General features: G+C 35.5%; 1 protein-coding gene across 1 annotated transcript; it reads left to right on the top strand.

Moving 5' to 3' along the window:
- Nucleotides 1-10,588: 10,588 nt before the first annotated feature.
- Nucleotides 10,589-11,578, top strand: LOC141388200 (trypsin alpha-like). Its single transcript, XM_073958225.1, has one exon. It carries the CDS (start codon nt 10,605-10,607, stop codon nt 11,496-11,498), a length of 894 nt encoding a protein of 297 aa, XP_073814326.1. The 5' UTR covers nt 10,589-10,604; the 3' UTR covers nt 11,499-11,578.
- Nucleotides 11,579-18,459: the final 6,881 nt, after the last annotated feature.

Here is an 18,459-nt window from a genome sequence, read left to right as displayed (position 1 = left end):
AAATTTCCACACGAAACAAACAATGATTCAGAGAGCTACTCTCGCTCAGTAACTCACCTCATTCAGTAGCACATCTCGGTCATATCTTTCTTTTGCATCATTCGTTCATCTGGTTCTTTCATATCAAAACCACCACCACTACGTTCAGAAACAAAACCACCCCCATTAGCACACAATGTGTCATTCGTGAACGAACATTTTCAAAAGAACGATTGGGTGAAAAGAACAGCAGAGCCATATGCAGCAGAGAACGAACAACTTCAAAAGAAAATAATACGGTCAAATGTATTGTTGAACGAAAAAGAGCCAACGAACGAAGTAAACGACCCGGATCTTTTTGGTGAACGGAATGAAAAAGATCGATCTGCTCAATGAACGAGATTGCCCAACACTATTGTATTCGCTGTCCTCTATACGACGCTGTAAGTTTCATTAGGGGCAAGTCCATACTTCCTGAGAAAATAGCCTGAAAGTTACAAAAAACCCTATGACACCGTGTGTAGTGGTTGGAGCACAAGATAACTCTCGAACGGATCTGCCGATTCGGTCCAAAATTTGGCTTTCGTAATATTTTGTCCAAACTTAGTTCAAGTTTAAAGATGGATTATATCGGTCCACTCCTTCCGGTAACTCCCCCACAAAAGTTCGAAAATGTTCGGAAAATTTGTGCGTACGATAACTCTTGAAGGGAGTAACCGATTTGGTCTATACTTTGCCCATTGTGAAATTTCTACCAGACTTAGATGAGGTTCCAATATGGACTCAACCGGTAAACTCCTTCGAGTACCTCCCACACAACATTTCGGAAAAGTTCAGCTTAGGACCTGCTCTCGAATCGCCTTGGTTTTTGTTGTAACATCTTGTATTCACTGTCCCCTATACGAAGGTACAAGTTTCCTTAGGGCCAGTCCATACTTCCTGAAAAAATAGCCTGAAAGTTGAAAAACAAACCCTATGACACCATGCTTATGGGTGGCAGCGCAAGATAATTCTCGAATGGATATGCCGATTTCGGCCAAATACCGACAACCCCTAAATACATAAGTTTTTTGTGAAAAAAGTGTTTCAATTTGCACAGGCTGAGGGTATATCTCTGTCGGCAAAGCCGACTGATACTATTTTACTTGTTTATCTATAGAAAAACAAATTACCTGAAGTTCTCAGGATTTTTTTTATATAAAAAGAAATCTTTTCTATAGAAAAAAATGAACCTGAGGTTCCCAGGATTTTTTCTTATTGAAAAAATGGACCTGAGGGTCCCAGGATTTTCTCTTATAGAAAAAATAGATCTGCGATTCTCACGAATTCTTTTTTATAGAAAAACATCCTAATGTTCACCTGAATTTTGTTCTGTAGAAAAAATAGTTGTCAGGTTCTGAAGAATTTTTTTTTCTATAGAAAAAAAGTTGTGCTGAGGATCTAAGGCAAAAAGTCCTGGAATTCTGCTTTTTAACTGGCAATTCAACCCCTCCTGCAATTTTATTGGTCCATCTTAAATGATGATGCCATGGCTTGCACTACATTTGGTGTCCTTAAGTGCTTGGATATATCCTTTATATTTATACACATACAAGTGGATTTCTGTGTCTTTCTTTTTGTGTCCTCCTTCCCTCTATATTTCGACATATTTATTGTACAAGTTTAGCCATTTCTTGTAAACATACCCAACAGCCAACCAAGTATCAATAGCCCGACTTCAAGCACATTTGCTGTAACATTGATATTGTTTTATGCTTTGGTTGGTGATTCTTGCCACTGCTGCTTCAGTTTCCTGCAGTTGTAGTGGGAGCACCATTTGATGTTCTTCTCATTTTTGTTGATATTGTTGTTGTTGCTGCTTTTTGTCCAGGGTTATTTTAATCTTGTGTCTTTCAATTTGAAATTGGCATTTAAAATTAACTTTTCTGTCATTTAGCCGGAAGCTGTTTCAAATGAAATTGTTTTCATACTCTCTGGCTTTCCCTAATAGTTCTTTGCGTCTGTCTCCTGTCTTAGTACTCTCCACTTCTCGGCACGGAAACCATAGGATGTGTGTCTGCATTGAGGTTTTGAGGTTAATACACAAAAGTGTTAATTAAATTCTTTCAATTCTGTAAGTAATTGTTGTATTCGTTTTCATTTTGATATTCTTGTAGTTTCCTTTTATTCTTCCATTAGATTTTTATTGTGTTACGAAGTGAATTATGAAAGAAGCATTAATAAGATTTAACAAAATAAGATTGTCTAGTTGTACATATTTATGGCTTCAGGGAATGAGTACAAGTTATTAATTTTGAAAACATTGCTGTGTATATAGAAAATAAATAAGACTTTGGGAAAGACTCACATTTTTCTATAGAAAAAAAATACCTTAAAACCAAAGGACTATTAAAAAATCCATAGAACTACAGGTTGAGTTTTTTCTATAGACAAACATCTTCTTCAGGACGATTATTTTCTATAGAAGAAATCCTGAGAACATCGGGTCAATTTTTCTATAGAAAAAATTCTGAGAACCTCAGGTCAAGGTTTTGCTATAAAAATATCCTGAGAAACTCAGATCAGTTTTTTCTAAAAAAAATCCTCATCCATGAGTTTCTCAGGATATTTTTTTCCATAGAAAAAAATCCTGAAAACCTCAGGACTATTTTTTCTATAGAAAAAATTAATAAGACGCAAAGGCTATTTTTTCCTATAGAAAAAATTCTTGAGAACCCCAGGACTATTTTTTCCAATAGAAAAAACTTCTGAAAACCTCAGGACTACTTTTTTCAATAGAAAAAAAATCCTGAGAACCTCAGGACTATATTTTTCTATAGAAAAAAATTCCTGAGAACCTCAGCACTATTTTTCTCTATAAAAAAATTCCTGAGAACCTCAGGACTATTTTTTTCTATAGAAAAAAAATCTTGAGAAGCTCAGGACTATTTTTTCTATAGAAAAAAAATCCTGAGAACCTCAGGACTATTTTTTTCTATAGAAAAAATTCCTGAGAATCTCAGGACTATTTTTTTCTATAGAAAAAAATTTCTGAGAACCTCAGGACTATTTTTTCTATTGAAAAAAATCCTGAGAACCTCAGGCCGATTTTTTTCTATAGAAAAAATTCCTGAGAACCTCAGGACTATATTTTCTATAGAAAAAATTTCCTTAGAACCTCAGGACTATTTTTTTTCTTTAGAAAAAAAATCATGAGAACCTAAGGACTATTTCTTTCTATAGAAAAAAACCCTGAGAACCTCCGGTCGATTTTTTTCTATAAAAAAAAATCCTGTGAAACTCAGTTCGATTTTTTTCTATAGAAAAAATTCGTGAGAACCTCAGGACTATTTTTGTCTATAGAAAAAAATTCCAGAGAACCTATTTTTTTCTATAGAAAAAAATTCCTGAGAACCTCAGGACTATTTTTTTCTATAAAAAAAAAAATCCTGAGAACCTATAGAAAAAAATAGTCCTGAGGTTCTCAGGAATTTTTTTCTATAGAAAAAAAATAGTCCTGAGGTTCTCAGAAATTTTTTTCTATAAAAAAAATAGTCCTGAGGTTCTCAGGAATTTTTTTCTATAGAAAAAATAGGTTCTCAGGAATTTTTTTCTATAGAAAAAAATAGTCCTGAGGTTCTCAGGAATTTTTTTCTATAGAAAAAAATAGTCCTGAGGTTCTCAGGAATTTTTTTCTATAGAAAAAAATAGTCCTGAGGTTCTCAGGAATTTTTTTCTATAGAAAATATAGTCCTGAGGTTCTCAGGAATTTTTTCTATAGAAAAAAATCGGCCTGAGGTTCTCAGGAATTTTTTCTATAGAAAAAATCGAACTGAGATTCTCAGGATTTTTTTTCTATTGAAAAAAATCGAACTGAGTTTCTCAGGATTTTTTTTATAGAAAAAAATCGACCGGAGGTTCTCAGGGTTTTTTCTATAGAAAGAAATAGTCCTCAGGTTCTCATGATTTTTTTTTCTAAAGAAAAAAAAATAGTCCTGAGGTTCTAAGGAAATTTTTTCTATAGAAAATATAGTCCTGAGGTTCTCAGGAATTTTTTCTATAGAAAAAAATCGGCCTGAGGTTCTCAGGAATTTTTTCTATAGAAAAAAATCGGCCTGAGGTTCTCAGGATTTTTTTCAATAGAACCTCAGGACTACTTTTTTCAATAGAAAAAAAAATCCTGAGAACATCAGGACTATTTTTTTCAATAGAAAAAAATTCCTGTGAACTTCAGGACTATTTTTTTATAGCAACAAATTCCTGAGAAACTCAGGACTAGTTTTTTTCTATAGAAAAACTCCTGAAAGCCCCAGGACTAGTTTTTTTCTGTAGAAAAAAATTCCTGAGAACCTCAGGACTATTTTTTCCTATAGAAAAAAATTCCCCAGAACATAAGAACTATTTTTTTCTATAGAAAAAAATTCCTGAGAACCTCAGGACTATTTTTTCTATAGAAAAAAATTCCTGAGAAACTCAGGACTATTTTTTCTATAGAAAAAAATTCCTGAGAACCTCAGGACTATTTTTTTTTCTATCGAAAAAAATTCCTGAGAACCTCAGGACTATTTTTTTCTATAGAAAAAAATTCCTGTGAACCTCAGGACTATTTTTTTCTATAGAAAAAAATTCCTGTGAACCTCAGGACTATTTTTTTTTCTATAGAAAAAAATTCCTGAGAACCTCAGGACTATTTTTTTCTATAGAAAAAAATTCCTGAGAATTTCAGGACTATTTTTTTCTATACAAAAAAATTCCTGAGAACTCAAGAAAAAAACTATAGAAAAAAATCCTGAGAAACTCAGTTCGATTTTTTTCTATAGAAAAAAATCCTGAGAAACTCAGTTCGATTTTTTTCTATAGAAAAAAATCCTGAGAAACTCAGTTCGATTTTTTTCTATAGAAAAAAATCCTGAGAACCTCAGTTCGATTTTTTCTATAGAAAAAAATTCCTGAGAACCTCAGGACTATTTTTTTTCTAAAAAAATTCTTGAGAACCTCAGGACTATTTTTTTCTATAGAAAAAAATTCCTTAGAATTTTGGACTATTTTGTCTATAGAAAAAAATTCCTGAGAACCTCAGGACTATTTTTTCTATAGAAAAAAAATCCTGAGAACCTCAGGACTATTTTTTTCTATAGAAAAAAATTCCTGGGAACCTCAGGACTATTTTTTTTCTATAGAAAAAAAATTCCTGAAAACCTCAGGACTATTTTTTCTATAGAAAAAAATTCCTGAGAACCTCAGTTCGATTTTTTTCTATAGAAAAAAATCCTGAGAACCTCAGTTCGATTTTTTTTTTCTATAGAAAAAAATCCTGAGAACCTCAGTTCGATTTTTTTTCTATAGAAAAAAATCCTGAGAACCTCAGTTCGATTTTTTTCTATAGAAAAAAATCCTGAAACCTCAGTTGATTTTTTTCTATAGAAAAAAATCCTAAGAACCTCAGTTCGATTTTTTTCTAAAGAAAAAAATCCTAAGAACCTCAGTTCGATTTTTTTCTATAGAAAAAAAGTTCGAAAATCAGTTCGATTTTTTTCTATAGAAAAAATCCTGAGAACCTCAGTTCGGTTTTTTTCTATAGAAAAAATCCTGAGAACATTAGTTCGATTATTTTCCATAGAAAAAAATCCTGAGAACATCAGTTCGATTTTTTTCTATAGAAAAAAATCCTGAGAACCTCAGTTCGATTTTTTTCTATAGAAAAAAATCCTGAGAACCTCAGTTCGATTTTTTTCTATAGAAAAAAATCCTGAGAACCTCAGTTCGATTTTTTTCTATAGAAAAAAATCCTGAGAACCTCAGTTCGATTTTTTTCTATAGAAAAAAATCCTGAGAACCTCAGTTCGATTTTTTTCTATAGAAAAAAATCCTGAGAACCTCAGTTCGATTTTTTTCTACAGAAAAAAAATCCTGAGAACCTCAGTTCGATTTTTTTCTACAGAAAAAAAAATCCTGAGAACCTCAGTTCGATTTTTTTCTACAGAAAAAAAATCCTGAGAACCTCAGATCGATTTTTTTCTACAGAAAAAAAATCCTGAGAACCTCAGTTCGATTTTGTCTATAGAAAAAAATGCGGAGAACCTCAGTTCGATTTTTTCTATAGAAAAAAATCCTGAGAACCTCAGTTGGATTTTTTTCTACAGAAAAAAAATCCTGAGAACCTCAGTTCGATTTTTTCTATAGAAAAAAATCCGGAGAACCTCAGTTCGATTTTTTTCTATAGAAAAAAATCCGGAGAACCTCAGTTCGATTTTTTTCTATAGAAAAAAATCCGGAGAACCTCAGTTCGATTTTTTTCTATAGAAAAAAATCCGGAGAACCTCAGTTCGATTTTTTTCTATAGAAAAAAATCCGGAGAACCTCAGTTCGATTTTTTTCTATAGAAAAAAATCCGGAGAACCTCAGTTCGATTTTTTTCTATAGAAAAAAATCCGGAGAACCTCAGTTCGATTTTTTTCTATAGAAAAAAATCCGGAGAACCTCAGTTCGATTTTTTTCTATAGAAAAAAATCCGGAGAACCTCAGTTCGATTTTTTTCTATAGAAAAAAATCCGGAGAACCTCAGTTCGATTTTTTTCTATAGAAAAAAATCCTGAGAACCTCAGTTCGATTTTTTTTATAGAAGAAAATCCTGAGAACCTCAGTTCCATTTTTTTCTATAGAAAAAAATCCTGAGAACCTCAGTCCGATTTTTTTCTATAGAAAAAAATCCTGAGAACGTCAGTTCGATTTTTTTCTATAGAAAAAAATCCTGAGAACCTCAGTTCGATTTTTTTCTATAGAAAAAAATCCTGAGAACCTCAGTTCGATTTTTTTCTATAGAAAAAAATCCTGAGAACCTCAGTTCGATTTTTTCTATAGAAAAAAATCCTGAGAACCTCAGTTCGATTTTTTTCTATAGAAAAAAATCCTGAGAAACTCAGTTCGATTTTTTTTTTCTATAGAAAAAAATCCTGAGAACCTCAGTTCGATTTTTTTCTATAGAAAAAAATCCTGAGAACCTCAGTTCGATTTTTTTTCTATAGAAAAAAATCCTGAAACCTCAGTTGATTTTTTTCTATAGAAAAAAATCCTAAGAACCTCAGTTCGATTTTTTTCTATAGAAAAAAATTCTAAGAACCTCAGTTCGATTTTTTTCTATAGAAAAAAATCCTGAGAACCTCAGTTCGATGTTTTTCTATAGAAAAAAAAATCCTGAGAACCTCAGTTCGATTTTGTTCTATAGAAAAAATCCTGAGAACCTCAGTTCGATTTTTTTCTATAGAAAAAAATCCTAAGAACCTCAGTTCGATTTTTTTCTATAGAAAAAATCCTAAGAACCTCAGTTCGATTTTTTTCTATAGAAAAAAATCCTGAGAACCTCAGTTCGATGTTTTTCTATAGAAAAAAAAAATCCTGAGAACCTCAGTTCGATTTTGTTCTATAGAAAAAATCCTGAGAACCTCAGTTCGATTTTTTTCTATAGAAAAAAATCCTGAGAACCTCAGTTCGATTTTTTTCTATAGAAAAAAATCCTGAGAACCTCAGTTTTTTTCTATAGAAAAAAATCCTGAGAACCTCAGTTTTTTTCTATAGAAAAAATCCTGAGAACCTCAGTTCGATTTTCTTCTATAGAAAAAAGTCCTGAGAACCTCAGTTCGATTTTTTTCTATAGAAAAAAATCCTGAGAACCTCAGTTCGATTTTTTTCTATAGAAAAAAATCCTGAGAACCTCAGTTCGATTTTTTTCTATAGAAAAAAATCCTGAGAACCTCAGTTCGATTTTTTTCTATAGAAAAAAATCCTGAGAACCTCAGTTCGATTTTTTTCTATAGAAAAAAATCCTGAGAACCTCAGTTCGATTTTTTTCTATAGAAAAAAATCCTGAGAACCTCAGTTCGATTTTTTTCTATAGAAAAAAATCCTGAGAACCTCAGTTCAATTTTTCCCAGCAAAATAAATTGGAAGCAGTGCAATGTAGACTACTTCTATCACGGCATGTTTTGATGCAGTTCAAACGGAGTCATGAAAAAGGCACTCCATTCCTCACATTTTAACCGCTTTTGGATGCAATCCAAAGAATCACATCCATTTGCAGTTAAAATGCAGTGCCAAGGGTCAGTTAAAATGCAATGCCAAAGGGTTAGTTAAAATGCAGTGCTATGGAGTGCACCTTTTAGTAGTCACGCTCTTGTAAAAATCATGAGTGAAAATGCATAATTGGATGCACTTCCAGATTACTTGTACATATAATTTAACTGCATCTTTGGAGGCAAACATTTTGCTGGGTTTCTATCCTGAGAACCTCAGTTCGATTTTTTTCTATAGAAAAAAAAATCCTGAGAACCTCAGTTCGATTTTTTCTATAGAAAAAAATCCGGAGAACCTCAGTTCGATTTTTTTCTATAGAAAAAAATTCGGAGAACCTCAGTTCGATTTTTTTCTATAGAAAAAAATTCGGAGAACCTCAGTTCGATTTTTTTCTATAGAAAAAAATTCGGAGAACCTCAGTTCGATTTTTTTCTATAGAAAAAAATCCGGAGAACCTCAGTTCGATTTTTTTCTATAGAAAAAAATCCGGAGAACCTCAGTTCGATTTTTTTCTATAGAAAAAAATCCGGAGAACCTCAGTTCGATTTTTTTCTATAGAAAAAAATCCGGAGAACCTCAGTTCGATTTTTTTCTATAGAAAAAAATCCGGAGAACCTCAGTTCGATTTTTTTCTATAGAAAAAAATTCGGAGAACCTCAGTTCGATTTTTTTCTATAGAAAAAAATTCGGAGAACCTCAGTTCGATTTTTTTCTATAGAAAAAAATCCGGAGAACCTCAGTTCGATTTTTTTCTATAGAAAAAAATCCGGAGAACCTCAGTTCGATTTTTTTCTATAGAAAAAAATCCGGAGAACCTCAGTTCGATTTTTTTCTATAGAAAAAAATCCGGAGAACCTCAGTTCGATTTTTTTCTATAGAAAAAAATCCGGAGAACCTCAGTTCGATTTTTTTCTATAGAAAAAAATCCGGAGAACCTCAGTTCGATTTTTTTCTATAGAAAAAAATCCGGAGAACCTCAGTTCGATTTTTTTCTATAGAACAAAATCCTGAGAACCTCAGTTCAATTTTTCCCAGCAAAATAAATTGGAAGCAGTGCAATGTAGACTACTTCTATCACGGCATGTTTTGATGCAGTTCAAACGGAGTCATGAAAAAGGCACTCCATTCCTCACATTTTAACCGCTTTTGGATGCAATCCAAAGAATCACATCCATTTGCAGTTAAAATGCAGTGCCAAGGGTCAGTTAAAATGCAATGCCAAAGGGTTAGTTAAAATGCAGTGCTATGGAGTGCACCTTTCAGTAGTCACGCTCTTGTAAAAATCATGAGTGAAAATGCATAATTGGATGCACTTCCAGATTACTTGTACATATAATTTAACTGCATCTTTGGAGGCAAACATTTTGCTGGGTTTCTATCCTGAGAACCTCAGTTCGATTTTTTTCTATAGAAAATAATTCTTGAGAACCTCAGTTCAATTTTTTCTATAGAAAAAAAACCGGAGAACCTCAGTTCGATTTTTTTCTATAGAAAAAAATCCTGAGAACCTAAGTTCGATTTTTTTCTATAGAAAAAAATCCTGAGAACCTAAGTTCGATTTTTTTCTATAGAAAAAAATCCTGAGAACCTCAGTTCGATTTTTTTCTATAGAAAAAAATCCTGAGAACCTCAGTTCGATGTTTTTCTATAGAAAAAAAAATCCTGAGAACCTCAGTTCGATTTTGTTCTATAGAACAAAATCCTGAGAACCTTAGTTATTTTCTATAGAAAAAAATCCTGAGAACCTCAGTTCGATTTTTTCTATAGAAAAAATCCTGAGAACCTCAGTTCGGTTTTTTTCTATAGAAAAAATCCTGAGAACATTAGTTCGATTATTTTCCATAGAAAAAAATCCTGAGAACATCAGTTCGATTTTTTTTCTATAGTTCGATTTTTTTCTATAGAAAAAATCCTGAGAACCTCAGTTCGATTTTTTTCTATAGAAAAAAATTCTGACAACCTCATTTCGATTTTTTTTCTATAGAAAAAATCCTGAGAACCTCAGTTCGATTTTTTTTTCTATAGAAAAAATCCTGAGAAACTCAGTTCGATTTTTTTTATAGAAGAAAATCCTGAGAACATCAATTCGATTTTTTTCTATAGAAAAAATCCTAAAAACCTCAGTTCAATTTTTTGTATAAAAAAAATCCTGAGAACCTCAGTATTTGAAGTTTTCTTTAATCGAAACTATTAATGATTGAAGCCTTACAAGTTGTTCAAACCTTCAAAAGTTAATAAAAAAATTAATATGAAAACAAACCACAATCTTAATCTTTATGGCATTTCACTGAACTTGACTGGTTGACTAACATTGACAATACAACCCTGCCAGCTGTTATTTCATAATTCCAAGCAAGTGTGAATTTTATAGCTAAATCAACAATTTAAGAGATAACATTGAAAACCCTCCACACATGTATGCACATAAACAAACAAGCTGCTTGAAATCTCCCATCACGGCCGGAAGATGATAACAAAAACTGTTATCTGTCGAATATTTAAATGCAGAAACTTTATCACAAATCATATCATTACAACTAAGACATTTTGAGATAAAGAATAATTTCAATTCGGCTATGGCATTACAAGACTTGTTATTTGCGTTAATTTTGTGCATTGCCGGCTATAGGCAAAGTGTTGCCCAGCCCTTAACTGAAACATCCTCATCATCGGTATTTGATGCAGCTGAGGATTTCAATTATGATGGTCGCATTGTTGGCGGTGAAGTAGCTTCCATATTATCGTATCCCTTTCAAGTATCACTGCAACACCTGAAATCTCACATATGTGGTGGTTCAATATTGTCGCAAAATATCATACTGACAGCTGCCCATTGCATTGAAAATCCCAAAGATGTCAAAGAGTATCGCATACGTGCCGGTTCCAACTCACATTCTTACGGTGGTCAAGTGATAGGCGTTCGTCAAATTATCATCCATGAAGCCTACAATCACAACGATCTTAACTGTGATGTGGCCTTGGTGTTGTTGAGCAGCAATCTTAAATTTTCCAGCCGCATACAAACCATAGCACTGCCCAGACATGGTGCCAAAGTTCCCAATAACGAAGAACTCTTTGTTAGTGGTTGGGGTTTGACAAGTGAAACGGGTGCCGTTGCTCCACTACTCAATCATGTTGCCGTCCGCCTGATGAGCCAAAGAGTGTGTGAAGAAAGTTATCGCTATGTTGCCCACATAACCGAACAAATGTTCTGTGCTGGCCTACCGGAAGGTGGTAAAGATAGTTGTCAAGGTGATTCAGGTGGTCCTTTGGTGGGTTATGTTATGGCCGCAACCTCATCTGCTGCCTCAACATCAAAGCAATTGCCAACACCAAAGCCCATACAATATGGCATTGTATCGTTTGGTGTGGGTTGTGCCCAAAAGGGATATCCTGGTGTTTATGCCAATGTTTCCGCTCTACGGCCATGGATAGATGCAAAGATAAAAGAAATGACAAATCTTAATTAGAATTTGTAGTTCAGTTGTAAAGTTATAATTAGCTGATGATAAGATAAATGTGTTGAAATGAATTATGAGCTGATGCTGCTGCTGTCGGGGAGAATAAATTTAAAGATTTGTGCAAATAAATATTTTGTTAACATTTTTATATAGAACAAAAAACGAAGGTGTGCAAGGTGCAAATCATGAAAGAACAAGTGGTATTCTATGGCAAGATTTGGTTGTCTCCTGTAGAAAGTGCTGGTGGTCGCCTAATGGTAGATCTGGCGGTCTTTTTTTAAGAAAATCTGAAAGTCTGTAGAAGACCATAAAGTCTACCTGTGACTTCTGCATAAGTCTTTAGGTTCTCAGAAATGTTTTTCTATCGAAAAAATAGTCTACTCAGTAGTTTTTTTCTATTTTCATGAAGTTCTCAGGATGTTTTTCCTTCGCAGGTTTTTTCTATAGAAAAAAAAATAGTCCTGAGGTTCGTAGGATTTTTTTTCTGTAGAAAAAAATAGTCCTGAGGTTCTTAGGATTTTTTTCTGTAGAAAAAAATAGTCCTGAGGTTCTCAGGATTTTTTCTATAGTTCTAAGGTTCTAGGGATGTTTTTCAATAAAAAAAGTAGTCCTGAGGTTCTCAGGATTCTTTCTATAGTTATGATTTCCTCAGGATTATTTTCTATAAAAAAATAGTCCTGAGGTCCCCAGGAATTTGTTTCTATAGAAAAAAGTAGTTCTGAAGTTCTAAAGATTTTTTATAGAAAACAGCAAGAATGCAATACCCTACACAACTTGTCCCGGGCATTAGTTTTCCACGAAATTTATTTTGTATTATTGCGACACGTTATATGTTATTTTAAAATGTGGGGTAGCTACCTTTAACACCCGTTAAAGGTAGTGAGCTAAAATGTGACGTTAAAAGCTTGGGTTTGGGCGCAGGGTTAGTAACCCTCCCCTAGAAAAAGCAGCCTACTATGAAAAAAAAACAAAAGAAAAGAAAAACAAATCCTTCAAAAGTTGACGACCCCCCAAAAGTTTTAAGGTCCATGATCTGCGAATCTGCACCTGGAATGTTCGCATTCTTTATAGAGAAGGTGCAGTTTACGCATTGACATTACTGCCATACAGGAAATAAGATGGAATGGGAAAGGCGTCACAACAACACCTAAAGGTGACGCACTGTATTATAGCTGCCATGACATAAAGCATGAGCTTGGTTGCGATTTGTAGTTGGTCGGAGGTTAAAACACCTGTTCTCCAGCTTAACTCCAGTGAATGAACGACTTGCTACAATACGGATAAAAGCAAAATTCTTCAACATTAGCTTTAACTGCGCTCATGCTCCCACTGAAGAAAAGGACGAACAGACCATAGATATATTTTACGAGCGCTTAGAAGAAACATATGACCGTTGCCCTGCCCTTGACATTAAAATCATTCTAGGCGATTTTAATGCCAAAATTGGAAAGGAGAATTTCGTTGGCCCAACAGTTGGGAAATTCAGTCTCCACAGTGAAACATCTGACAATGGTATGAGGCTGATAGACTACGCAGCGGAAAAAACATGGTAGTTAGCAGCACCAGATTTCAACATCTCGACATCCATAAGGGCACCTGGCTGTCTTCAGATCAGAAAACAAGAAATCAAATTGATCACGTTGTGATAGATGGAAGGCATTCATCGAGCGTGTTGGATCTACTACCGTTCCGAGGAGCAAACATAGATTCGGACCACTACCTTATTGCAGCAAAGGTACGTACCCGTCTAAACGTTGCAAATAAAGCACGAACAGATACAACGTGGAAGTTGGACATCGGTAAGCTGCAAACACAACAGATAGCCACAGCACATTCCACTCACTTAGCCCAATTGCTTAAAGAAAGCACTCCTCTTCCCGATAACATATCAAGACAATGGCAAAACATTGCCCACTCCATGCAAACAGCCGCAAAATCCATACTTGGATACCAGAGACCTCCACCAAGGAATCCATGGTATGATCAGGAGTGCCGTGCTGCTAACGAAGAGAAAAATGTGGCATATAGGGCTACTTTACAATCCGTAGCAACGCGTAGCGCACGAGAGAGATATCGGGAGAAAAGGAGAGAGGAGAAACGTCTTTTCAGCAGGAAAAAGAGTGAGATGGAAATGCGGGAGTGTGAAAAAATCGAGATGTACATACACGAACCAGAATGAATTCCGAAAATTCTAATAAAAAGAGTCAAGCATCAAACTCATGGCTTTGGTACAGGCACATCCTTCTGTAGAGACCAGCAAAGGTAATTTGGTAACTGATACAGATAGTGTGCTCAGGATATGGAAAGAACATTTTTCAAAACTGTTGGTATCCAATAGCAGCGAAGACGACGAAGATACCACAGACCCAATTCCAGAAGATGGTATTGAAGGTATACCGCTCAGCCAAGATGAGGTAAAGACAGCAATAAATCGGCTGAAGAATAATAAGGCAACAGGAGCCGATGGCTTACTAGCCGAGCTGTTCAAAACCGGCGGTGACACGCTGATAAGGTGTATTCATCAGTTAGTTAGCACCATCTGGCAGTAAGAAGGAGTACCCGACGATTGGAACCTGAGTATCCTGTGTCCCGTCCACAAGAAAGGAGATAAGACTGTATGCTCTAACTATAGGGACATAAGTCTACTCCCTATTGCCTACAAGATCTTATCAGGCATATTGTGCAAACGACTAAGGCCTATGGTCAACAAGATAATTGGACCATATCAATGCGGCTTTAGACCTGGCAAGTCCACCATTGACCAGATATTTACCCTGCGGCAAATCCTGGAGAAGACCCAACTGATGCAGATCAACACCTACCACCTTTTTGTCGATTATAAAGCAGCCTTCGACAGCGCGCTGCGTTCAAAGGAATTCCAATCCATGTCTGAATTGGGTATCCCCGCAAAGCTCATCCGGCTTTGTAAGATGACTTTAACGGATACTAGGTCCTCACTTAAAATTGGAAAGAACTTCTCCGAAAAGTTCGGTACCATGAGAGGTTTCAGACAAGGAGACAGCCTTTCGTGTGACCTATTCAACATTTTGCTGGAAAAGGTAATACGAGATGCAAATGTCAAAAGAAATGGCACAATTTACACCAATAGCCACATGTTACTTGCTTATGCTGATGATATAGACATCATGGGACGATCAGTAAAAGAAATAACCGATACCTTTATGAAAGTTGAAGGAGAATCTGCTAAAGTGGGTCTGGCGGTAAACGGCGAGAAGACCAAGCTGATGGTGTCGACGCGTAATGCGTCCATTAAGCTCGGACCAACTGTGGAAGTTGGTTCCTATAATTTTGAGTTAGTAAAAGACTTCTTCTACCTCTACACCTCCGTAAACGCAATAATCGACATCAGTTGTGAAATAAAAAGAAGAATTGTATTGGCCAACAGATGCTACTTTGGTTTAAGTAAGCAGTTCAAAAACAAAGCCACATCTCGTCAAACAAAAATAACGCTCTACAAAACACTGATACTATCCGTGCTGATATATGGCTCAGAAACCATAAAAACAAAGCCACACCCCGTCAAACAAAAATAACGCTCTACAAAACACTGATACTACCCGTGCTGATGTATGGCTCCGAAACCATAAAAACAAAGCCACACCCCGTCAAACAAAAATAACGCTCTACAAAACACTGATACTACCCGTGCTGATGTATGGCTCTGAATCCTGGGTACTTGCGCAAGCAGACATGGCAGTGCTTGGTGTGTTTGAGAGAAAAATTCTTCGAAAAATCTACGAACCAATCTGCGTTGACGGTGAATATCGACGTCGCATGAACCACGAGCTGTATCTGCTATACAACGACATCAATATTGTTAAACGTATCGAGATGCAGCGATTGCGTTGGCTAGGCCATATCATAAGAATGGGCAAAGATGAACCCGCTAAAAAGGCGTATAGTTTCGAGCCACATGGCGGTGCACGCAGAATTGGCAGGCCAAGGAATAGATGGCGCAAACAAGTAGACGAAGAGATGAAAAGGCGCGGTATTCCAGAGTGCGAAGCAACAAATAGAGAGAATTGGAGATTTTTTCTTAGTTCGGCCTATGGAACAAATATTCTATAATGGGTCAGCTAAGTAAGTAAGTAAGTATTAAGAAAAAAATTGACTTTTAAAGGATTGACTAAAGAGCAAGTATGAAAGCACCAGTAAGCTGTGCTGACGGAAATATAACCTCAGCCTCTGACCAAAAAATAAAAAGAAGCAACCCCCATAATTATACCGTATATAAAATATATTGATTTTGTATCACAAGTTTGCTTTAAAATACGTGGAATCTGTAGGGAGCGTAATGTGGGACTATACCAAATCACTGACATATTGTCGGTGTCATGCTTAAGTGTTCCATATGCCATTTTCCCGTTTTGAGATAATCGCATTTTAATGTTTACTTTAATAACCGCATTGAGCTGACCGAATAAAAAATTCATATTGGTATACCCTCAGCATTTATGCTAACGAGGTTATATACACTTTCATACGGGCAAAATCTGTCTCATGGAAATAATGGTTTTAGACCCCAAGTATGTTTGGACGAAATGTGTTTCAGACAATTTGGAGTCGATTGAGCAATGTCCGTCCGTCTGTCTGTCTGTCTGGCTGGCTGGAGCGGACGATAACTCTCCAACGGATCAACCGATTCGGTTCAAATTTTGGCTTTCGTAATATTTTGCCCAAGCTTCGTTTAAGTTCGAAGATGGGCTATATCGGTCCACTTCTTCCGGTACCTCCCACACAAAAGTTTGAAAATGTTCGGAAAATTTGTGCGTACGATAACTTTTGAAGGGAGTAACCGATTTGGTCCATACTTTGCACATCCTGAAATGTGTACCAGACTTAGATAAGGTTTCAAAATGGACTCAATCGGTCCATTCCTTCGGGTACCTCCCACAAAAAAATTTCAGAAAAGTTCAGTTTAAGGCCAACTCTCGAAACGCTTTGATTTTTGTTTTAGCAACTTGTATTCACTACCCCCCCATACGACGGTACAAGTTTCCTTAGGGGCAGGTTCATACTTCCCGAGAAAATAGCATGGAAGTTGCAAGAAACCCTATGACACCGCGTGAAGTGATTGGAGCGCAAGATAACTCTAGAACGGATCTGCCGATTCGGTCCAACATTTGGCCTTAGTAATATTTTGTCCAAACATAGTTTAAGCTCGAAGATAAGCCATATCGGTCCACTCCTTCAGGTACCTCTCCCACAAAAGTTCAAAAATGTTCGGAAAAATTGTTCGTACGGTAACTCTTGAAGGGAGTGGCCGAATTGGTCCATACTTTACACATCCTAATATATCTACCAGATATAGATCAGGTTTGAAAATGGACTATATATGACGACTCCATCCGGTACTTCCCACAAAAAAAATTCGGATAAGTACACTTTAAAACCTGATATCGAATCACTTTGATTTTTGTTGAAGCAACTTGCATTCGCTGCCTCAATTACGACGGTAAAAGTTTTTTTCAGTGGCAAGTAGAGTTGTACAATCTAGTTCATTTGAAAGACCTAGTTCAATAGCTCAGCTCTTTAAACTGAACTAGGTCAGTAATCTAGTTCAAAGTTCACTGTCCAGTTCAATCATTCAGATAAAAATCGTTCACCGATTAAGAAATCGGTCGTTTGATGAAAACGCATACATACACCAAATACAAACAAACAAAAGACTAATATAATCTAACTACTCCATAACAAAAATATTACATTTACATAACTTTATTGCATTCTTTAAGAAAGATTAATTAATTTTAGAAAAAAAAACAACCTTCATTCAAAAAATCTTATGTGGTGTGTGTGTGTGTAGAAATTGTCATTGCGTAAAAGTTTTGTGCGTGTGTGTTTCTTTTTATGTCTTCCCTTTTTTCTATCCAAAAAGGCAGATTCATTAGGTAATCGATTCGACATATTGTAATATGTTATGTCTCTGTTTTGTAGAAATCTTCATTTTCGGGCAGCTATTCCATGTACCTTGATTCAAAACATAAACAATCTGATCACATTACGAAGGCATCCCTTAAGATAGCCGACGCCGTCACTTTATGTATTTGTGAACGACATGTTGAACTAGATTGTGAATCGTTCGTTGATCGTACGGTCACCGACTGATTATAGTTCAGTGAACTATTGAACTATAATGAACTATATCCACTGATCTAGTTCATAAGCTCTTTTCAATGAATCGTTCAATTGAACTAGTTCGTTCATGAACTATACAACTCTAGTGGCAAGTCCATACTTCTTGTGCAAAGAGCCCGAAGGGTGTAAAAAACCCCCTATGGCACCATATGTAGTGGTTGGATATCCATTTCCATAATGGTCAATGTCGATCCATTCCTTTAAGTATCTCCTCAGCAAAACTTTTGATCTTTAATCCTAATCAACATTTTTGTCGGTTCATACGCCCAAAATTTTTAAAACCCCCTAAATACATACGTTTTTTGGGAAAAAATTGTTTCAATATACTCAGGCTGAGGGTATATCTCTGTCGGCAAAGCGGACTGATACTTTTTTACTTGCTTCTATAGGAAAAATGTTCAACATTTTCATCAAAGTACCCCTGTTGGCGACATCAAATTTTTAACGGTGGCTGGCGACATTTCCTGAGTATTTCAGCCATGTAAAACTTCTCTACAAAGTGGTGTCTTAAGACATGCCGTTCGGACTCGGCGATAGACAGTAGGTCCCATATCATTGAGCTAATATGAATCGGGGTGCACTCATTGATATGAGAGAAGTCTCCGTTGTCCCATATGGGATGTTTGTGGAACAATTATATATGTATAACATCAATATTCCACCGAAATGACTTACATTTGTCATGTAGTTTACGTTGGAGGTAAAAACCTTTTCGACTGAAATTCGTCAGTATAGGTCCACGTTTCGATATAGCTCTCATAGAAGGGTACTTCCCGATTTTCGTAGTTCTGAAGGTTGTGATGTCAATATC

Source organism: Musca autumnalis, unplaced genomic scaffold (genome assembly GCF_047663935.1).
Source record: "Musca autumnalis isolate F117 unplaced genomic scaffold, ASM4766393v1 scaffold_74, whole genome shotgun sequence".
In the NCBI taxonomy this organism is placed as follows: Eukaryota; Metazoa; Arthropoda; class Insecta; order Diptera; family Muscidae; genus Musca; species Musca autumnalis.
Note: the sequence above shows the minus strand (reverse complement) of the source record. Positions and strands in the feature narration are given on the sequence as shown.